Source organism: Microchirus variegatus (assembly GCF_963457635.1).
Source record: "Microchirus variegatus genome assembly, chromosome: 2".
In the NCBI taxonomy this organism is placed as follows: Eukaryota; Metazoa; Chordata; class Actinopteri; order Pleuronectiformes; family Soleidae; genus Microchirus; species Microchirus variegatus.
Genome location: NC_139803.1, coordinates 9,647,198 through 9,670,570, shown reverse-complemented (window position 1 = coordinate 9,670,570; position 23,373 = coordinate 9,647,198). Strand labels below are relative to the sequence as shown.

At 42.4% G+C, this 23,373-nt stretch overlaps 3 protein-coding genes across 3 annotated transcripts in view; 2 read left to right on the top strand and 1 right to left on the bottom strand.

Moving 5' to 3' along the window:
* The window catches only part of LOC310943323 (claudin-4-like), a gene marked incomplete at its 3' end in the record, with an annotated part of 222,219 nt that overhangs the window by 154,601 nt on the left and 44,245 nt on the right, over window positions 1-23,373 (bottom strand). The window lies entirely within an intron of this gene.
* Window positions 712-8,003, top strand: ssh2b (slingshot protein phosphatase 2b; the record flags this gene model as incomplete). Its single annotated transcript, XM_083908682.1, has 14 exons — window positions 712-821; window positions 1,740-1,852; window positions 1,966-2,030; window positions 2,120-2,241; window positions 2,355-2,420; window positions 2,506-2,571; window positions 2,679-2,873; window positions 2,953-3,046; window positions 3,148-3,276; window positions 3,547-3,593; window positions 3,719-3,865; window positions 3,947-4,147; window positions 4,291-5,317; window positions 5,565-8,003. The coding sequence occupies 14 exons, from the start codon at window positions 712-714 to the stop codon at window positions 6,831-6,833; spliced, it is 3,651 nt and encodes a 1,216-aa protein (XP_083764808.1). The 3' UTR covers window positions 6,834-8,003.
* On the top strand, window positions 9,695-23,348 carry coro6 (coronin 6). Its single transcript, XM_083908707.1, has 11 exons — window positions 9,695-9,899; window positions 12,797-12,996; window positions 16,333-16,455; window positions 19,639-19,768; window positions 19,864-20,042; window positions 20,704-20,823; window positions 20,922-21,026; window positions 21,102-21,247; window positions 21,369-21,426; window positions 21,609-21,836; window positions 22,532-23,348. Exons 2-11 carry the CDS (start codon window positions 12,799-12,801, stop codon window positions 22,652-22,654), a joined length of 1,410 nt encoding a protein of 469 aa, XP_083764833.1. The 5' UTR covers window positions 9,695-9,899; window positions 12,797-12,798; the 3' UTR covers window positions 22,655-23,348.

Here is a 23,373-nt window from a genome sequence, read left to right as displayed (position 1 = left end):
TTTTTCTGACATTTTATGGACCAAACGATTAATCTATATCAAAACAGACGCCATCAGGTCTGATAGTATTGCATGACAGCATTGTTTCTGTTCATGTACACTAAGCAGAATCAGGACATCAGCAACAGCATTCCCCACTGCAGCTTTAATTAATTTAATTTAATTTAATTTAATTTAATTTAATTTAATTTAATTTAATTTAATTTAATTAATTAATTAATTAATTAATTGTGGAATAATCCACTTACATAAATTAAACAGCACACCAGTGTTTGTTCATTTTCCCCCTTCATTCATTTAGTTTGTTGAGTCAATTTACCTTGGCTGAAGTTTCAGGGTGGCACTGATAATCCGCCATACATCCACAGAGGGTTGGCCGTTGGACACACGCGTGTCTCCTCCCCCCGTGGCTCGGTCATCAGTAGGATTTACCGTAGCGTGCTGCTGCAGAAACAGCAACACTGAGCAGATGTTAGGACACCTTTCCATCAGCAGCGCGTGTCGCTTTATGCGCGTATATTTTACTGATTTATATTTTAAGCGCTGTTGTAGTTTATATCGGATAAAAGTCGGTTTACACAACAGTGTGACAACCGCCAGTGCGGAGTGATCACCTCCACAACAGTGCGACTGTCGGGAGTCTCCTCCTCCAGCCCGCTTTGAGTGCGCCCTGTCCCCACTGCCACCACCTCCACCACCACCGGAGCAGCGATGACTCCCGGTGTCGTGAACGCGCCACGGAGCTCGTGTGCCGGCTGCTTCTGTGTCTGCTGCGGGGAGAAGATGAGCCCGGCCATCTCTCAGGGGGGGATTTATCAGCTGTAAGTTTGAACGAATACGAGTTGTGTGTGTGCATGTGTGTAAATGTGATCACAACCTCAGGGGTTGTTTTTTTCATCACCATCATTTGCTGCAACACCTTGTCACTGGAGGCTGATTCAGTTTGTTTTAAAATCAGTGGGTTGCTGAATAGATTCCTCTGACGTTGACACAGTTCTTGTTGGTATCCGCTGTTTTTGGCACTTTGATTATGACTCTGTCTATGACATAGGCATGCGGTTTTTCCCATGATGACTAATGGGAAGGATGTGGCAGCAGAGTCAGTAGCCGGAGGTAGAGGTTTCCTTCCCTGTGCTCCTTGTGAAATGTCTGACGGATGCCAAACTCATCGCAGGCACTCCTTTCCACACACCTTGATATTTTTTTATGTAAATACTGTATGGGCTTCAAATGCATCTTGATGATGGTGGGGGTGGATCAGTGCAGGAAGGGACACAGTGTACCTGACAGATTGTTCCTAGAATCAGAGGATGTGATGAATCATCGACTGTCTTCAGAGGACGGATGATGGCAATGGCACCTTGGATTTTATCTGTGTTTTATCGATCGGCCGAGTCAATAGTTTGTGAGCTCTCATTTAGACACGTGTGTCCGTTGTTTGTGTGGATTCACACGCTAAACGTTATAGTGTTTCTTGTGCACAATTCATTTTTCTGGATAGCATAGTCTCATGAAGGTACATGAATCTTTCAGTTCTGTATAGGATGTTTGTATGTGAATTTCTTCTTTCTACAATAGAAAATATTAACTACAAGACAGAGGGGAATGAACTTGAAAAACGACTTAAAATGTTCTGTTTGTGTCAAAATAACAATCAGTTGAAGTTTTAAAGTAAAAAGGCTTTTCAGTTACGGGTTTTAAGAACAAATGATTTATTATTTTTCCTTCTTTCTTTGCAGCATCAGTGAAAGTTTCCTGACAGTCAAAGGAGCTGCTCTTTTTTTACCTCGAGGAAATGGCTCCTCCACATCTTCGACCTCTCGCTTCTCACAGCTGCGCAGCAAACATGCAGGTGAGGTCAAAGGTCTTCCTGGAATTGTATCTAATGTACTTTTTACATTAAAATAAGTAAATAAATAATGTGCTATTTGTTCCTCACTGCACGCGTTGTTGTCATGTAACCAGGAGACATCCAGCAGCACCTGCAAACCATGTTCACTCTCCTCAGACCAGAGGACAACATCAAACTGGTGGGTACGCGTTATAACAAATACAAATAAACCTGAATTAAAGATCTGAAGACTTGGATGACGGACTGTGTGTTTCCTCTCTCCGACAGGCCGTTCGTCTGGAGAGCGTCCACACTCAGATCACCCGCTACATGGTGGTGGTTTCAACAAATGGACGCCAGGATACGGAGGAGAGCGTGGTGCTGGGAATGGATTTCAGTCCTGTAGACAGGTGAGACATACACATGTGTACATGTGTCCATTTCTGCTTTCTTTATATATGCATATAAATATATATATATATATGTTGTCAATTGTAACATTCTGATGTCCTTTCCTCTCCAGTTCATGTTCTGTTGGGCTGATTCTGCCCTTATGGAGTGACACGTTGATCCATCTGGATGGAGATGGGTAAATAAAACTCAAACACAACTTTTAATCACAACACCAGTGAGCTTAGATGAATAACTGAGTTTTTCTTTCTTCTTGCTCTCAGAGGTTTTAGTGTGTCAACCGACAGCAGAGTGCATGTTTTCAAGCCTGTTTCAGTGCAGGCCATGTGGTGAGTTACACTTTCTTCGCAAATGTTTGTCCTTGTATCAAAGCCTCACTCCATCTTCACCTTTTAACCTCCTCGTCATCTCTTTCACTCTCTTTATTAACTCACAGGTCGGCCCTGCAGTCGCTCCATAAAGCATGCGAGGTGGCTCGTTGTCATAACTACTTCCCAGGCAGCTTGTTCCTCACCTGGGTCAGCTACTATCAAAGCAGGGTCTCCTCCGACCAGGCACGCATCAACGAGTGGAACGCCATGCAGGACGTGCAGTCGCACCGAGCCGACTCCCCCGTCCTCTTCTCTGATGCGTTAGTATTCATTTCATGTTTGTTTTCTTTTTCTAAATATTTTTTTAGCACATATTTAACATCCACTGTGTTTCCACAGACCGACTGAAAGAGAGCTGACGGAGCGTCAGATCAAAACAAGTTTGAAAGAGATCATGATGCAGAAAGACCTCGAGAACGTCACCTGCAAAGAGGTGAGCCCAGGCTGAAGATACCTGTATGATCTGCATTTTTGGTTTCACTCTCAACATTTATCTTTTCTATTGTTTCGCCGTGCCCGGTTGTGCTTTTTTAGATCCGAACAGAGCTGGAGATGCACATGACCTGTAACCTGCGAGAGTTCAAGGAGTACATCGACAACGAGATGATCGTCATCCTGGGACAGATGGACAGTCCTACGGAGATCTTTGATCACGTCTTTTTGGTGGGTTGACATTTCAGTAAATTCCACAGGGTAAAGAATCAGAGTAATTAATAAAAACACTTTAATTAAAAGCCTCAGTTTTAATCAAGAATGATTCATCGTTTTTAAAATAGCGTACAAACATCGGTTGAAGCTGTTTTTGAAAGTAATTTTCCCCCCTTGTTTGGATTGGACTGCACCTAGGACATGTCTTTCCACAGGATTTGGGCATTATGAAAAGCTCAGTGGAAGATTCTGAATAAATCTGAAGATTGCTTTTGTTTTCGACAGGGATCAGAGTGGAATGCATCCAATTTGGAGGAGTTGCAGAACAGCGGGTAAGGAAGAAGGAAGAAGAAAAACACATGACATTGCACAAGTTTTTGTCCCTCAACAAAGTTATTGTCAGGACCTTAAATTGAACGTATTCCTTCTTCTTTTCTATCCTCTCATTCTCACACAGTGTTCAGTACATCCTGAATGTAACACGGGAGATTGATAACTTCTTCCCCGGTGTGTTTGAGTACCACAACATCCGTGTATATGATGAGGAGGCCACCGACCTGCTCGCCTACTGGAACGACACCTACAAGTTTATATCGAGAGCGAAGTAAGTGTCACAAATTCTGCTTGTCTTCTTTTTTTAATATATATATATAAATGTGTGTCTAATTCTGTGCATCCACATCAGGAAAGCTGGCTCCAAGTGTCTGGTGCACTGTAAAATGGGTATAAGTCGCTCGGCGGCCACAGTGATCGCATACGCCATGAAGGAGTACGGCTGGGACTTGAAGAAAGCCTTCGATTATGTCAAGGAGCGCAGAGCTGTGACCAAACCTAACCCCTCTTTTATGAGGCAGCTGGAGGAGTATCAGGGCATACTATTGGCCAGGTACACACACACACACACAAGTTTGTTCTAGGTGTGGCACAATGGAAATAGTCATTGCTTCAAAGTGTTAATATTTGATTAAATGGATATGTATGTTTGTAAAAATGTTCTATTTTTGACACCTTTATTGTCTTCTACCACAGTAGGCAGAGGCACAACAAACTGTGGCGCTCACACTCTGACAGCGACCTGTCCGATCACCACGAGCCACTTTCAAAATCCCACGCCCAACCTCACAGCCTGGGTCGCTCGGACCCCCATAACCAGGCCAGCAGTGCTCCTGGACCGACTGTGAAAGAACTGCTGGAGTCGCTGGGAAGCTCGGCCGGCGCTAGCAAAGCAACACACTCCACCAGCCAACCTGATACTGGCATACACTCCAATCAGCCCAGCTTCCTGTCGTGCGAGCGGGTCGCAGATCCATTAGCGCCTCCCTCTGTGGCCCAAAGCAGTCATCTGGATCCCCCGTGCTCTGAAGCCACAGCTGGCTCTGTGTCTCCGTTATCTCCCCCGCTCTCCAATGGCGTATGTGACGCTGCGGAGCGGCCGCCGTCGCCTCCTCTCTCCCAGCCAAGGGCTGCCACTGTGGTGCCAGAGCCTCAAAACACAGACATGGTGACTGTTGCCGAGAGTGTTTTAGTGGGCCAGCCTCACCCCCCTCCCTCAGTCCACCACCTCCCACTCTCTCCTGCTCTGTCTCCAGCCTCTTTGGATGCGGGTAACACTCCACAGGAGCTGTCCTGCACCCTGCCAGTGACAAAACCGATAATAGAGTCGGTGCCTGAGCCTACGTCAACACCAACTCCAACAAGCACGCAGTCCACTGAACCCCCGTGTCCGTCTATGCCCGTGCCTGTCGAAACTCCAGACTGTAACCAGCAGATATGTGGCCAGAGTTTGGACTGTTCAGCGACGCATCCTCCCTCCGATAGTGATTTTAACAGTCATCCCAGTGCCATTCCACGGGACAGTGAGATGTTGTTGGGCCACAGTGCAGATCACATTAACTTTTTCAGTGCCAGGGAAAAGTTCAAGGGCATGAGTCAAGATGGTAAAAGTCACTGTCAGTCACCCCTGCTGAAAACCTGTGCCAAGGAACAACAACAACAACAACTGCTGCTGCTTCCAGATGTGTCCGCCAGAGAGGGGAAGGAGGAGGAGAAAGGAGAGGTAAGACAACACAGCAGAGTGTATCTGACAGTGTAGCTCATGGGATCTTGTGTGCAAGGGCAGCACCTAGTGGAATGAAAGTAGAATGCTCGTCTGAAGCTCTTTGTCTCCAGAATAACTTTACGGATATACATTTTGCAACTCTTTTGATAAATAAAAGTCTGACTTTTAATGGGAAACGCAAAAAAACTTTGAATGGAAGTGTATAAACATATTTATTTGACTATTATCTCTGTTTTTATTGTAGGAAACAAGCGTCCCTGTGCAGGCCACAGGACTGAAGCCCGCAGTGAACACAGAGACCGAGACTCCTGCTCCTCCAAACCAACTGCAGGACGTTCAGCACCAGGATGTGAAGACGTCCTTGCAGGGAACCGAGGACACACAAGCTTCTTCGTCGAAAGAAGCCGAGAATGTGAAAGAGAAAATGAAAAACAAAGAAGAGGAGGAGGTGGATACGGCTCGACTCTACAGGGATTGGACGAGGGGCTCTGTGCGGCGCGTCACACAACAGCTGGAGCAAAGAATGAAACATGAGACTCCTGTCTCATCCTCGCCACCGTCTAGTAGCAACTCCTGCTCACAGCGGCGTTCTCTCAGTGTCGATTCTGCTCCTGAGATGCTTTTTCAGGATGTGTCTGTTTGTCCGCAGGTGTCTGCAGTTACATCTGTGCAGGAGGAGCAGCAGGAGAATGACTGGACTTTAGGATCAGGTAAAAGCAAGAGTGGCGATATAGTTGAGTTAGAGGCTCTCGGAAATAACAACAGAAGCACAAAAGGACACAAACCCCAGCCTGCTGATGCTAGATTGCTCTCTACCTCTTATCCATTCCACCACATCACCCTTTCGCCCTTTGCCTCTGTGAACTTCCTGTGTCTGGAGGGCGTGACAGAGCTGGAGTCTGGCACAGACCGGGACTGCTTCACAGAGGGACCCCACAGTGACATTATCATGCGGGAGATGTGGGAGACTCTGTGTGAGCTGGGCGCCTTCCTGCAGCAGGTGAGCGCACAAGGAGCCTGCAAGACCAGTTGTGTGGAGCAGGTTTTTTGCCACAGTGCTGGAAGCATCCAGAAGAGGGTGAGAGAGGTGGAGGCCAGGATTCGCCAGGCAGGCCTGACCCCTCCATCCCTGATGAAGCGCTCGGCGTCTCTCGCTAAGCTTGGCTGCCTGGAGCTGCTCGCCAATGACCTGAGCGAGTGGGAGCTCAGTCGCTGCCCCGTGTCGCCACCGTCGTCGTGGGCGCAACCTCCGGCTCACACGAGCGACGAGTCCAAGAAGCAGCGAGTCCACGCCTGTTCCGCATCGGCTGACCAGCAGCCCGATGTCCCCGGAGTTGATGAAGCGGGAGAAACCTCGACACCAGTGTGTCAGAGTCAGCAGATGGAAAATCCTGGCCTTATATCTCTGCATTCGCCCGCACTGACTCTTATAACACGGCAGCAGTATGGAAGGACTCACCCGCTAAGAAGGCTTAAGAAAAGAACTGTCAGTACTCTTTACCACACCATGTAACCCTCAGTATGTGTGTGTGTGTGTATGCACGGGTGTGTGTGAGAGAGTGAGAGAACATAATGTAGCCTACACTTTAGGAGACAGGAAGTGAAAGTGTCGGGATTTATTCAACGAAACAAACCAATGCCTCTTGCCTTAAAGGATATGAAAAGCCTCTGTAAAAAAACAAATCTGTGACACGAGACGCGTGATACGAGGTGATGAGGCTATGAAGGGTCTTGGCGACGTGAAATAACACTGAACTTGAACGCAGCAAACACAATCATCTGATTGTATATTTGGTAACGTGATGTTACGACACCTGAGCCTGCACACACACACACACAGCCTTTTATATCATTGCTGGTTTCCTCCATCGACAACCTGATATTTACTTGATTGCTGTCGGTCAACTGAATAGTTCAGCCTTGTTTTATTTTTAATCTTACTTGTCCTTTCATGTCTCTTCGTCAAAGACACAGCTGTCCTCGTTGTACAGTCTGACAGGAAATACATGTCACCAGAAGTCGGTTCTGCTGTTTTCGGACTAGATGAGTTGAATTTTTGTTATTTTCCTTCCCAAAGAAATGTGTGACCAGAGGCTGGTGATGTAAAGTCGTCGTGGTTTTATCGAAACAAACTGCCAAGTGAAGAGGCAACGCTGTTTCTTTCCTCTGTACTTTTAACTGCACAATACCTCAGTACATCTGAAGCTAATCTGACCTGCACAAGCATCGCGGTCCGGATTCCTGGAATGTTTTTTTTGTCGTTGTTGTCTCGGATTGCAAGCGTTTAAATTTCACTACATTTTTAACTGAAGTAAAAATGTGTGTCTCGTGTCCTCTCACAGCTCTGATGCCACTCAGACTTTTTAAATGTACCGCTGTGTGTGAGAAAAGGTTAGTTTAGGGGATTCTAGGGGTTTTCTGCTTTGTTCTCTCTGGGATGTGAAGGTCTTCATTTGTGATTGTTGACATTTTAAGGAACTGTATGTATTTGTTTTTTATATATCTGGCTGCGTGTCCCATGTATGAGTGCAATGGTGTAGCACAAGTTTTTTATTTTATTTTAAAGTTATTTTCCTTTTTACATTTTGTAGTTGGAGTGTGCCTGTGAGCAAGTGAAGCTTCTCTGCAGTCGTATCAGAAATGTCTGTGCAGAGAAGTCTGTCATACATGCACTTTACTCCCTCTTTAATTTTAAATGTGGCTTAATTTTAAGTGTTTTATTTTTTAAATGTGTGTTTGCTACTTTTTGGGAAGCATTTGTAGATAGTAGAGGCTGTCGGGTGTGTGTGCGTTGTCAAAAGACTGTTTTCTTTTCCTTTTATTTTAATCGGTGTAAATATTATTTTATATCATGTGCTTCAACTGTGATGATTAAACAATGGAAATTGTATCGTCAGTTGTGCTTTAAGTCTGTAAATCCTAGAACAAAACATACCTGAATACTTGGCACGACAGGTTTAATCAGTATTTATTGACATTTTTCACTCTCTATAAAACAGCAAATGTTTGGAAGAATTTCATGTTAAGTGCAGGCAAAATTTCACCTTTAGTGCATAATTTGAGCACCATTAGCTCTGTATTACTTGTCTCTTAGATTTAAACCATTCTTAAATTAGTTCATCTGATGCTTTTTAAGTCACATCGACGGAGGCAACGGCAACATGGCGCGAGTAAAGCGAGGCGGCGGACAGCACGAATGCTGAAAACACAAAGAGGAGCCTTTGAAATGTGAGTAGTTTCCTGTGTTTGTTAATGAACAAGAATTCAGGGTATCCGCAGGGTCTTAAAAAGTCTTAAATCCAATCATTTGAATTTAAGGCCTTAAAATGTCTCAAATTCTCCTAGAATCTCCTAAAAGGTCTTAAATACAATTTTGAAAGGTCTTAAAAATCTATTATCGTTAGTTTTATTTAAAACATGCATGAACTTCAGGCTCGCTTTGAAATGTTTCTTTTTTTGAGGATGCGGTAACATAACTGCAACACGGAACTGTTGTAGGCCACCTGTGCTGCACGGTGACAATTTATCGAGCACAACTCGCTCGTGTGGTGTACGCGTGCCGCGGTGTGTTACAACATAGCATAGCATAATATAGCAGCGGAGAAAACCCACGGCTAAGCCGAATTGCTTGCATAAAATGGGTAAATAGTACAAGTTCAACTATTTGTGGCTCCAATTTTCCTTCATGTCTTTTGTACTTTTTTGCCATTATGGATGTGAAATGGGTCTTAATTGTATTCATTATGGTCTTTAAAAAAAGTCTTAAAAAGTCTTAAATTTGACTTGTTGAAACCTGCAAAGACCCTGAAACTGTATGTATTCGTCAACTTAAACGACCAACTTTCTCTTTACAATTTCTTTATTCTACATCAATGCTTTACTTTACTAATTAACGTATCAGAATCAATTGCATTATTTAACATGTAGAAAAATGTGTATAAGTGGAGTAAATAAAAGTTTCAAAAGTCATTTGAATTCACCAAAAATAATAATTTGTGTCATTAAAAAATCATGTTTGGGATTGTGGCACCATGGCTTGTGTAGGCCCTGGATTTACTGTAGTCTATGTAGTTTTGCAGCTTATTCAAAAACAACAATGAGGCAAGGATGGATAGTTGAAGGCATCATGGGTCACCTGCGTTTATTTACCTCAGTAGTCACACTTCTCTCACCAGAGCGCACCAATAGAGACTCTGGTCCACTGGGACGCGTTGACCCCCCCTGTAACTGACGCGCGTCACGTTTCCCTGCACTGACAGAGCCTGTTCCAAAATAGACGGCACCCATCCACTCCCACCTCACCCACTCATCCACCCCCATCTCACCTCGCGTTCTGCCCCACCGCTCCCCTCCTCCCTCTCCCCCTCTCTCCCTTTCTGCTGAGGAGCGTTACGCAGTCGTCCAGTGCGTCTCCTCGGCCAAGTGCGCACCAACTCGGGGAAGCCGGGATCTCCAGGACTTCTCACAGGAATAAACTCGCCATCGTCTGAACGTAAAGAGGAAGCGGAGGAGGAGGAGACACAGCACACAACCTGTGAGAGTTAACCGGGGAAGCGGGGTAGTCTCCCCACGGCCTGAGGTGAGCTGTCCTGTGGACATCTTTTGGTGTAAACGCGTGTCAGTGCCAGTGTGTGGGTGCTGCAGTGTGTAAGTGAGAGGTGCGTCAGCGTGTTTTTACTGCACTGCTGTGGAGTTTTCTGTCCCCACTTTTGGGAAAAAAAAACCATAACAACCTGAGTGGGTTTTGCTGGTGACTCTTCGTCTCCCTGTCACTCACTCAGCGTGAGTGAGTTTTTCATGGCAGCTGTGGGACACTTAAAGGGCCAGTTACACAAAACGAACATACCCTTCCCTCCTCCCTCCACCTCTTTCTCTCTCTCCATCCCTGCGTCTATGTCTCCAGTCTGTTCTTATTGTGCCACTTTGTGCGCACCGCTTGTTTAAATGCAGATTAAGGATTACTCGCTGGAATCATTCTGGGACTATTTAGGAGCAGGCAGTCAGGCAGAGGCAGGCGGGTGGGTGGGTTTGAGGGAGGAGCGGCTGTCCCGGGTGGGACAGTGCAGTATGTCATGTCTATATTAGGAAAGTGGCAATGTCATTCTTTCGTTCTGTCCCGACTCTACAGAGCTGTGCCATGCCGTGCGTAACACACGAGCTCAATCGCACTCACCCAGAAGCAAATATACTGAAATAAGGCTCTTTCGCCCATTTTCCCACTTGGTCAAATGAAGAATAAACTATTATCACGCTATTATGTCTCTTTAATTCAAAGTTTTTCAGATTTATTTTTACTAAAAAAAACTTCCAGAAACTTTTATTTTCTTTGAAGGAAGTGACTTTCTGTCAATCCCAACTTCCTTTATTGTTGTGGGAATCCACAAGATTTAGATCCACTGCCAATAACTCTAATTATTTTGCGTGAACTGTCGCTTTAAAAAACGATGACACATTTTTGCACATTGTTGATTGAGACCTAAAAAAAAAAAGGAAGAATTCTTGTACTGTATCAAGACTGCAAATCAGATTGGAGAGAGTGGAATCTTGATTCATTCTTATTAATGTTAAAATATCCCTCACCTTTCAAGCATTTTTAGATTAATGGATTAAGATTAATGGGATTTTGGATTGTGTCATGGAGACAACCAGTAAAACAGAAATAAAAATGAAAAAATAGCTTCACTAAAGCAGCGTTTCCTATAATCCATGTTTTCCATGTTTCCCTGCTCCAACACACCTGATTCTAATCACTCAGCTCACTATCGATAAGGACCTTTTCATTGGAGTCAGGTGTGTTGGAGCAGGGAAACCTCGAAAACATGCAGGGACAGGAGTTAACAACGACCAGGACTGCGAAACACTGAACTAGAGTAAGTTGTTGTCATGTATTTTGCAAGTTTTATTTAAATAAACGTGATTAATTTAGCCGTAACCGATTAAAATACTTAAACGTATCAGTTTAGTTGTGACAAGTGACACACAAAGTTGCTTTGCCTCTGCCTCTCCAATCTGTATTTGTGTTCCCTCTGCACTGCACTGTACTACAGTATTTTAAACCAAAATGATAAGTATTATCATGAGCCCGCTCTGGCCTCATTCCCTGCACTTAATGTACTTTATATTTTTAGGAGAGTTTGATGCAGGCCTACTTTCACACGTAAGGGTTTAGGTTTGTGGAAACACCCTGGGAATAGATGCCAGATACGTTTTTAAACTCCTCTCTCATATGGATTGTATCACATGAGTGTGGAAGAATGTAACTGCCTGTGCAGCAGCGTATCATCAAGTCTTTCTTTGTCTTTTGATGTTTCGGCTGTAGCATAATATAGTCTGCTGGGACAATCGTTTATTAATAACCCGCACACTGTTATAGAACATGTCCTGAGGAGGATTTGTTGCCTGTTTGTTGCCTGGGAGCCGTGAGGACAGCGAGAAACCAGAGTCCAAACACATCACATGCACAAAAACAAACCAAAGAATTCAAATGAAAGCAAAATAAATACACATTAAATGTTAAATGCTCAGTTATTCATCACATTTTGATGAATAACTGAGCGTAAAGTTGAAAATTATACTTGTTTACACTCAAAAACTGACACAACTGTCAGACTTGTATGTACATGAGTAAAGCAAATGTAGACCACGCCTTTAAAAATTTATGTAAAAATGAAAATAACGTTTGTTACTGAAGTTGAACTGGATTTGCAGGTTAATCGTCATTGAATGTTTGGCAAGAAAAAAAGAAGGTGAACGCGAATAGAGACAGGGCTTAGAAGCAAAACAAACATCCTATTTGCATCGTTTCCGTGGTAACCTGCATGCAGATCAAAGTAAAGTGAGGGCTGCTGCAAGGCTAGTGGGAACACAATATGTGAAAAATTTGTTTTTCTGTCCACCATAATTCCTGTTAAATGTATCAAATGGTTTCTAAAACTTACAGGTGCTGATGTGCACGCCATGTTTGGTGCATAGCAAGGCTTTCAAAAGTGTAAGAAAAAGAAAGAAATAGAGTTATCAGAGCGGATACAGTCGTAAAAGCGAGTAATATTACATTACCCCCCACTATCATAGAATTAAATCAAACATTTGATGGATATTTTAGGGGTTTACACTGAATGCTGGTGAATAAAAAGTCAATAACAGACAAAGACTGTACCTAATTTATTTCAGTACAAAATAAAATGAAACTACCCCCACATCATTTCAAAATAAAACCACCACTGAGTTCCAGCAAGAAAATAATGTTTATTTACTGTTTGTTGAAGAATAACATACAGTGAACTATAGAGGGAGATATAAACCCTGAGAAGAACCCCGTTGTTTCATATATAGTCTTTAATCAGTTCTGTCTGTGGTCTTCCACTGTTTTGTTTATTAAAAATAAATTCACATAAAGTCAAATAAATCATTGTGAAATCTCTTTAAATCTAACAGTTACCCGTCGCTCATCGCTTTGTTTCCTTATCTCTTTTTCAGCCATGAGTCGCAGCATCGTGCGGCAGAGCAAGTTCCGCCACGTCTTTGGCCAGACGGTCAAGGCGGAGCAGGGTTACGACGACATCCGCGTTTCCAAGGTGACGTGGGACAGCTCGTTCTGCGCGGTCAATCCAAAGTTCCTGGCGGTCATCGTCGAGTCCAGCGGCGGCGGTGCATTCCTGGTCCTGCCGCTCTTCAAGGTCAGTGAGGTCAAAGGATGAACAGTAGAAGAAGAAGATGGAATTCAAGACTTGTTTCTCATATCTACACAGTATATATAACCAGACACAACAGAGACAACAGAGAGTGTAAATGTTTTGTATCTACATGACTTTGTAAACCTGCATCAGGTCACAGAGCAGCTGGAGCGTCGCATAATCACACAGAGACACAGGGTTTGACGCATCTGAGCCGTTGGAGATATAAATATAAAGTGACTCCATAATAACGTCCTGTACAGGCGAGCTTTACTTCATGTGCACATGGTGAAGAGGTCGAAAACAGGAAAGACGGAATCGTAAATGGATTTGTTTGCAATGCGTCATAAATATGGTGGGGTTTTTGCGACCTATACTTTAGAACACTTTTAATTTGAAATTCAGTTTGAAATATCACCATGACTGTTATTATGACATCATTATGGATGTGTGACATCACCCCTGCTTTGCACATTGAGACAAAGACAACGTTTGGTACAAAGTTCTTTAGTGGATGCTCTATTTATACATGATTTCTTTATACTCTCACCTGTTACCAGTTAACCTGCTGATTGTGGTAGTGTTAATTGTATTACCTAGTGTTTTGCAAGCATCATGTTCTATTTGTATATAAATAGGGATAAGGTTTGCCCGTGAAATCACTGTAAATGTTTTCTTTGTACTTTTATCTTAAAGGGCCACTTCACCCAAAACATACACAATATTTTTAAACTCATTTCCAGAGATAATTGTGTCACGTGATCATCAGACAGAGGATCTGAGGATCTGATTTAAAAAGAACAGGTGAAATTCAATCCAGCTCTGTAATAGAACATGAATCAAACAAACACTGCAGCATCGTAGTGATTTTAACTTTATTCTTCACTTGACTAAGTGGCAAAAAAATAGGGGAAACAGCCCTTTAAGTTCAAGTGACTCAACCCTATTACAGATTTTAGTTGTGTCAACCTTTGTGGAAACTGTTTTTATCCTTTAAAATCAGATCAGAGATGGAGGAGGAACTTTTCCAAATAGCTGATGACGCCGCTGTAATCAGCTCTTCAGCTGAGCTGCTCTGTCAGACACCTCCACTCAGCAGGTTTCATTTTCAGCCAAGTGCCTGACACCACCTGCCAATCACTGTCACAACGTTAGGGTTACCTACTTAGAAAGAAGGTAATCATTATGTGGTTTGGGGAAGAAGAAAAAGACGAAAGAATAAAATGAAATGGGTCATCAATTGTGTGTCATTAGTGTCAAAGTAAGAATCCAGAGTAATTTACAGGTTTGTATAGACACTGGGAAGTGGACATGATTACAAACTGGAGTCATGGTGAAAAGACGGTGCTATTAATAGTCGCAGACACACTCTTCAGCGTCCATCTTCCCCCCTCTGGGTCCCCAACACGCCACAAGAAAAACTCCCCTTTCAACGCCTCGTCGCTCCGCTATAAATACACCTCACTTCGGGTGTGTTTCTAATGTGTGTGTGTGTGTGAGTGTAGAGATAGCATACACGTTGATATGCATGTAAGAACAGGACGAGATGGAATAACATGGATTAAGTTAAGATAATGGAGTTTTAATGTGAAGTTAACGACTTTACCTGTGTCCCAAATCCTCAGTTATGTTTTTTTTTTTTTAATTAAAGTTCTAATTATATGTTTGTCTTTACTTACATAAGTAATGTTAAAACCAGAGGTGGAAAGAGTACTGAAATATTCTACTCAAGTAAAATCACCATTTTGATAAAACTTTAAGTACAAGTTTAAGTACTGGTCTAAAAATGTATTCAGTAAAAGTTACTTAGTTACGTTTTTAACAAGGATGGGGTTCTTTCTTGTGTCGTAAAAAAAGGACAAGGGACACAAATCTCACATTAATTGTAAAAACATAATGTGTCAGTCAAAATGGGTCAAAGGTCACAAATGTCACTCGTTCAGGGACCTTAAGTAACGCCAATTCATCTGTCCTCATCATTAAATCGTAATTCATCTGTCCTCATCGTTCACCTGTCCTCATCATTCACCTGTCCTTGACATTCAACTGTACTTGACATTCACCTGTCCTCGTCATTCACTGTCCTCATCATCATTCACTGTCCTCATCATCATTCACCTGTCATTGTCATTCACTTGTCCTTGTCATTCACCTGTCCTCATCATCATTCAACTGTCCTCATCATCATTCACTTGTCCACATCGTTCACCTGTCCTCGTAATTCTACCTGTCCTCATCATTCACCTGTCCTCGTCATTCACCTGTCCTTGTCATTCACCTGTCCTCGTCATTCATTCACTTGTCCACATCATTTGCCTGTCCTCGTCATTCGCCTGTCCATGTTATTCACCTGTCCTCGTCATCATTCACCTGTCCTCATCATTCACCTGTCCTCGACATTCACTTGTCCTGGACATTCACCTGTCCTCGTCATTCATTCACCAGTCCTCATCATTCGCTTCTCCTTGACATTCACCTGTCCTCGTCATTCATTCATCTGTCCTCATCATTCGCTTCTCCTTGACATTCACCTGTCCTCGTCATTCATTCACTTGTCCACATCATTTGCCTGTCCTCGTCATTCGCTTGTCCTTGTCATTCACCTGTCCTCATCGTTCACCTGTCCTCATCGTTCACCTGTCCTTGTCATTCACCTGTCCTTGTCATTCACCTGTCCTCGTCATTCATTCACTTGTCCACATCATTTGCCTGTCCTCGTCATTCGCCTGTCCTTGTCATTCACCTGTCCTCATCGTTCACCTGTCCTCGTAATTCTACATGTCCTTGTCATTCACCTGTCCTCATCGTTCACCTGTCCTTGTCATTCACCTGTCCTTGTCATTCACCTGTCCTCGTCATTCATTCACTTGTCCACATCATTTGCCTGTCCTCGTCATTCGCCTGTCCTTGTCATTCACCTGTCCTTGTCATTCACCTGTCCTCATCGTTCACCTGTCCTCGTAATTCTACATGTCCTCGTCATTCACCTCTCCTCATCGTTCACCTGTCCTCGTAATTCTACATGTCCTCGTCATTCACCTGTCCTCTTAATTCTACCTATCCTCATCATTCACCTGTCCTCGTCATTCACCTGTCCTCATCATTCACCTGTCCTCAATAATCTCAACACAATGTTCATTTAAATAAGAATGAACATTGTTAAAGTTAAAATGATCATTATGGAATACTAAGACTAAATGCTGTTTCACCTCCAGTAAACGTAGGACGAATATAAAGTGTCTTTTATTCAAACTTTTCCTTAACCTCTAACCTCCATGATTCACTTGTTACAATAAATGTGTGTGTCATAACTCACCACTGTGTGTGTGTGTGTTGCAGACAGGTCGTGTGGATAAGAACTACCCACTGGTCGTGGGTCACTCAGGGCCCGTCCTCGACATCGACTGGTGCCCACACGATGACAACATTCTGGCCAGCTGTTCGGAGGATTGCACTGCCATGGTAATGACTGAAAAAAAGTGACTCACACTTAGTCACAGTTTATTGAAGAACAACAACACAAGTGTGATCAGTGACCGTGTCACAACATCTACCGTCTGTCTGTCCGCCCACCTGCTTCCTCGTCGGTCAGTGTGAGTGGACAGGATGTGTGTGTGTGGGAAAACACTTTATATAATCACAATGTACACTCACCAGCTACTTTAACACTTGACTATAAATGATAACTTCTCCGGATATATCCAAAATGGCATCGCGAAGCGACCTAGTGAGGTTGGACAAATCACAGATTTAGCAGCAGGTTAGGGGTTTAATAAATGTTCCGTTGAGTTTATATGTGTTTTTAATTTTATATACGCCATATCTTTTAGAAAATGTTCTATCCGAGACAGGCATGGAACCATATAAGGTAACTTCACTCTTCTTGATTTTCGACATGAAAAGTAAAAAAAAAGTCTTGTATTGCCCTGAAATGACTTTAGAAATCAAAGTTTTTATTATTATTACTACTCCAGATTTGAGATTTTTAATTAGGGGTTAATGGGTACCTTTGTGTGGTCTCCTACTTCTCGTCTTCTGCATAGGTTGGTTTGTAACGATTGGTTCATAATAATAATAAAAATAATAATAATTCATTTTATTTATAAAGCACTTTACGGTTTAAAACAAGTGCTACAAAGGCAGGTAAAAGGCACATAAAACATACATTAAAAGATTAAAAATACACAGGTTTGTGTATTTTTGTGTATTATAACTGTTGCATTTCTATTTTCTGCCGTCAATAAGGCAGTTTCACACAGGAAAACAGCTCCTCCGGGATATTTTTCTGTGTTTTTTTGGACCTTTCTCTGTAAATTCAAGATGCTTGTGCGTGAAAATCCCCATGAAATCAGCAGTTTCTGAAATACTTGTTCCAGCCCGGTCTGGCACAAACAACAACGATGCCTCATTCAAGTCACTAGAATCATCTTTCGCACTCATTCTGATGCTCTGTTTAAACTTCAACATGTTGTCTACGTGCCTCAATGCATTGACTTGCTGCCCTGTGATTGGTTATATACGATAATATCGTATATAACCAATCACAATATTTTTATGAGGTAAACATATTCAACTAATTTTATGAGTTGAATATGTTTACCTCATAAAAATAATGAGTGTTAACAACTGTTAAATCAATCATCCCCCTTCAGTCATCATCTTATCATCATGACAGTGAGTTTTCACTCCTTCATACATGACAAAGCAAAACAACAAAAAGCACATTTGATAATATAGCTGTCAGTTTTAAAATTCTGTGTGCTCCTGAAGCTCATGACCAACTTCAGCCAGCAGGGGCCGCTATAAGGCTTAGACTACAGGAGAGCACATGATGATGATGATGATGACAGGAAACCTTTATATTTTGAAAATCTTATGAAAGAAAGAGACATCTTTATTTTATGTATTCATTATTTATTCAACTTCATGTCTTTTTTTAGTGTCACTGGATAAGAACAAAAACTGTTGTTTGAAAACGGATTTTAAAAATGTGAACCCCAGGAAATTGATTTGAGTAATAAGATCAACCCATGATAGTGTTTAAAGCAGATGCTGGTTTTGCTTCCAAATGTGACACTAAAAGACATTTGTATGTGCATGTAATCTGTCATCGTGTGTAAATGATAACGTTCTGTGTTCCCTCAACTCAGCACAGTCGATCACATTTGTCCTCGCCAACATTACAGGAATCTTTTGTGCCACTGAACGATTGAGTTCCTGCTTCTCCGATGGCAGCAGCTGCTGACGTGTGTGTGTGTGTGTGTTTGCACATGTTTTTGTTACCTCTTTAGGATTTGATCTGTTATTATCAACCCTCACATTGTCCTCATGAGGGCAAAAGCCTGCAGAGCCTCTCAGGGTTAGATATTAAGTGGTTACGTTTACAGTTGGCTGTGTGTGTGTGTGTGTGTGTGTGTGTGTGTGTGTGTTGGTGAGAGAATGAATGCTTTGTTTATGTCCATCACACACGGACAGACGCACAACCAGACGGACGGACAGAGAGTTGCAGCTGTCCCGTCTTGGCAGTGTTGTCACACACACACACCCCCACCCCCACACACACACACACGCACACACAGGGCATAACTGTGATGTCATGTTCTACAGTTCACAGAGACGAACCATTGTGTCATCTGAAGAGAAGTGATCTGATTACCTGCTGTGTCATAGAACTAAAATGGCTGTTGATGTTTGTTAGTTTTAGCGTTTACATCAGGATTTCACACACAAATATGACCACTTCTGGTCTTTAATGAGCATTTATGAGCTGGGGTTATGGACGTTAGGGAATCTGCTGGAGTCACACATAAGTAGTACATAAGTGTAATTTATTGTCAGAGAACAAAGTTGTGAGGATCAAGTGTTTTATCTTTCTCAGAATATCCGCAGATGTCTCTTTACTTTCTCGATCTCGTCATTTAATAATCACAACGTACATTATCTCAACGCACTGAACATAGACAACATCACTGAGAGCAGAGAAACCTCACAGTCACACAATGATTCAGTGGAGAGAAAAAGAAACTCCCTTTTAACAGGAAGAAGAACTCTCTGACAGAACCAGACTCAAAAATGTGCAGCATCTGCCTAGACAGGTTGGGGTGAAAGGAAAAATGTAGGATGAAAGGATGAGAATACAGAGAAGTAATAAAGTAATAATACGATATCTGATCATTCTTATAAGAGAATATGATAAATGATTATGTAAACGATATCTAACATTTCAATATTTAGATAAAAACCCAGGTCAGTGTGCTATACATGCCAAATTGTTATATATCCTAAATTACAAACTTTATCATTTGCTTATTATATAGTTTCAAATTGTGATATCATTTAAAAAAAATTTTTTGTTCAGCCCTGGAGGTCAGGCACCATCTCCCTTTGTGTGATTAGGACACATGAAATAAACAGGTTTGACAAAATGTTTGACTGAAGCTGAGGTCAAAGTAAAGTGTCAACCACTTTCTGAATACTTGAAATTCTTTGTGCGTTGCTGAAATGGTTTGGATCATGTCTGAGGTGACTCAAATAGAAACATTTGTGACCAGGTGAATTTACTCATATTTTAGTTTGTATTATTAGTATTTCACAGAGTTTTTAAATGATGATTCAGTGATTTATTCTCCTATCTGTTCTCTCCAGGTCTGGCAGATACCAGATCACGCACTGAGCCGCCCTCTCTCCGACCCCGTTGTGGTCCTGGAGGGACACTCCAAACGCGTTGGCATCGTCACCTGGCACCCGACCGCACGCAACATACTCCTCACTGCGGGTACAACACATTCACTCCTGATCTATCAAGAGTTTTCTTCAAGTCCTTGAGATCATCTAACATTTTTTATTCCCCGCCCCCCGACTCGCCCTTAGGCAGTGATAACCTGATAATCATCTGGAACGTGGGAACAGGTGAGCCGCTCATCTCCATGGACGATCACCCGGACCTCATCTACAGCATCAGCTGGAATCGGAACGGCAGCTTGTTCTGCACCACCTGTAAGGACCGACGGCTGCGCATCTGTGACCCACGCAAGAGGGAGGTTGTTGCTGTGAGTGAGAAGGAAATAAACAATACTGTTACATATCACCTCACACTCAAGCACTCTCCTGACACAGTCTCCAGGAAAAAGGCCATTTCTTATTTTACCCCCGACTCATGGAAACATTTTCCGAACATATAATCCTTCCAGGAAATGTTAAATCTAAATTATAAATAGTTGTAAAAGAAATGTGCAGCTGTTTTAATTAAATAGGCTGTTCTCCCCCTGATGGCTGTGTATCATGCATTATTTAACCTTTAAGTGTTCCTTTAAAAAACATACTAATTTGTTCCTGCAGGCCGAAAATGTCACCTTCCCAAAAACTGCTGTAAAAATTATATGTATTAATGTTTCTTTCCACTTTAAATGAGTCAGTCTTTTACAACTACTTCAGTCTGAAATATACATATAAAAAAACCAAAAAAAATACAATAATTTCCATAAAATACAGTTGAAGGAGAATTTGATTATAATTATTATTAGACCCTGAGATGGGTCATTGTAGTAGGAGTATGTACAGGCCTTAAGCCTCAAACTTAAAATTAGTAAGCAACACTTGACATTCACATGGATAAAATGGGGGTCAACAATTTGTAAAAGAAAAAAAAAACCCACAACTAACTTCTGAGACTTCAGCTTTTATCTTACATTATTCTGTGTTAATCAACAGGAACGTCTGGCGCCACATGAGGGGATCCGGCCAATGAGAGCCATCTTCACCAGAGACGGAAACATCTTCACCACAGGATTCACCAGAATGAGTCAGAGAGAGCTTGGACTGTGGGACCCGGTAACAAACAGTTTTATTCTCATATCCTGTCACGTCTATATATCCTTCAGTCTGTGCCACAAACACAACATAAATGTTGGTTTTATTTGTTCACACAGACAAACTTTGAGGACCCGATTGCACTCTTGGAGCTGGACACGAGTAATGGAGTGTTGTTACCGTATTACGATGCAGATGCAAACATGGTCTACCTCTGTGGAAAGGTGCTCGGATTTTAAGTGTAAATACACAGCGACAGATGCAAATATGTGTTTCTGATGTGTTTTTTATGTGTGCAGGGAGACAGCAGTATCCGTTACTTTGAGATCACGGAGGAGCCGCCGTACGTCCACTACCTGAGCACGTTCAGCAGTAAGGAGCCTCAGAGAGGAATGGGCTTCATGCCCAAGAGAGGTGTGGATGTCACCAAGTGTGAGATCGCCAGGTGAGAAGCCAACACAGCAGCTGTGGAGTGTAATTATTTCATGGGATTTATAGGCCGTGTCAGTATTCTGAGATGTTATGTGCAGTATAAGTCTCTGCTCTGTCTTTACTTGCTCTCTTAGGTTATACAAGCTCCTCGACAAGAAGTGCGAGCCCATCACAATGACAGTGCCCAGAAAGGTAAGTCCCACTGACTCGTGTCCTCTTGGAGTATAAAAATGAGTCCTGCTTTTTTATCTGCTGAGATAAAAGAGAGACGGGCAAACTAAATTATTTATTAATCATTTATAATGAATTACCATTCAAAAACAATCACAATACAGAGTCCTTTTTCCACTTTCCCATCTCTCTTGCACGCACAGTCGGACCTCTTCCAGGACGACCTGTACCCAGACACAGCAGGGCTGGAGCCCGCCATGGAGGCTGAGGAGTGGCTGGACGGCCGCGACGAGGATCCGATCCTGGTGTCCATGAGGGAGGCGTACATGCTGCCCAAGAGTCGAGACGTCAAAGCGGCAAAGAAGAACCTGCTGGACTCCAGACCCAGCACTCGGCGCAGCATGTCCACGCTGGAGACCAGCAGTTTGCCAGTAAGTTCTTTTAGCTGTCCAGTACAGTAAAAATGTAGTAACAGGGAGGTAATATGTCCATCTTTATTCCTGATGCTGTTTCCAGCTTCAGTCATTCTTTGTGCCGCTTTATCCTCCAACCAAGGGTCGTGGGGAGCTGGAGTCAATCCCAGCTGACACAGGGTTGAAAGTCAACATTTACCGTCCAGTCTCACATTCACACCTACAGATAATAATTTAGTGTCCATTTAACCCTTTACATGTTTTTGGACTGTGGGAGGAAACCGGAGTAAAGCCCACACACGACCTTCCTGCTCCGAGGCAACAGTGTTGGCAACTATACCGCCGTGCAGCCCAGTTTCCAACAGTAAAACCACGTTATTCACAAAGTAAATAAAAACACTATGGGCTACATCCGTGTCATACTCTTACATGAAAATTATAATTATACATTACAAAGTTGAAATAGAATCTGAACGACTCCTACCATCATCTGTCTCCCTGCTGAACCTTTACTGATTTCTATTTGTACTCTTTTTTTTTTTTTTTCAAACCTCCATTCTTTGTTTTGGTTTATTTCCTCCAGTTGCTCACTGTCCTTGACCTACTTTTTTTTTGTCTCTTTTTCTGTATCTTTTCATTTCCTCTTCCCTGTCACTGTCTCTTTCTTTCCCCCGTTTCTTTGTCCTCTCCTCTTCCCTTTCCCTCTCATCCAGCCTGAGTTGCTTGAGAGGTTATTGGAGGAGATTCAGAATCTGAAGGCCACAGTTTTGTCTCAGGAGAAGAGAATCTGTGACTTGGAGAATAAGCTTTCTCAGTACACTAATGGCACTGCCTGACGTGCACCTCCAAAGGCACCTTTTGAAGAACTGCTCTGAGTTTCCTTTAAAATCACACTTCCCTTGCAGTGACAGGGAAACGCTCCCTTAAACACTCCTTTACAGTGTTGTTTCATTAAAGGTACCATTGTGTGAGAGCAGGAATGTGGACAACGTGAATGAATATAGTCTTCGCATCACATTTGGACAAAAATACATCCATAAATACTGTTGTATAATTGTATAATCTACATTCCAGTTGCAACATAATGTACCTTTAATGCAAAAAAAACATTTGATTATAGTTACACAATTTAAATATATTTGAGAAGAGCACGAGGAGAGGGGAGGGAAACGTGTAAGTACAAGAGGGAAACATGCAGGTAGTGATAAAGGTTTGAAGAAGTAAGGAGTCGACAAAGCATCAAAAAGGGTATGCTTCCGTTGTTTTCTTTTGGAATTTCTTTTGTGTTTAATGATTTGCATTTTCCACTCACCACTGAACACATACAGAACATTTACTTATTTAAATAAGTCCCTTTTTTTGTTGACATTTTTACAAAATGTAAATAGTGATAAAAGAAAAACCAACCAGAGAAATTGTGAAACACAATCCTTTTTTTTCCTCCTTCTTTTCTGTAAAGGATTCTACATTAGACACATCATAACGACAATAAAAACGTGTTTTTTTTTTTTTTAAGGAACGAAAACGTCATTTCAATCTGTTATTCCAGTGTGTG

What these genes read in the sequence shown, in the direction of transcription:
- coro6 (XM_083908707.1), top strand. Translation starts at nt 12,799, where the DNA reads ATGAGTCGCAGCATCGTGCGGCAGAGCAAGTTCCGCCACGTCTTTGGC. An exon ending in TGGTCCTGCCGCTCTTCAAG is followed by an intron (nt 12,997 to 16,332) that starts GTCAGTGAGGTC and finishes TGTGTGTTGCAG; the next exon opens with ACAGGTCGTGTGGATAAGAA. An exon ending in CAATGACAGTGCCCAGAAAG is followed by an intron (nt 21,427 to 21,608) that starts GTAAGTCCCACT and finishes TTGCACGCACAG; the next exon opens with TCGGACCTCTTCCAGGACGA.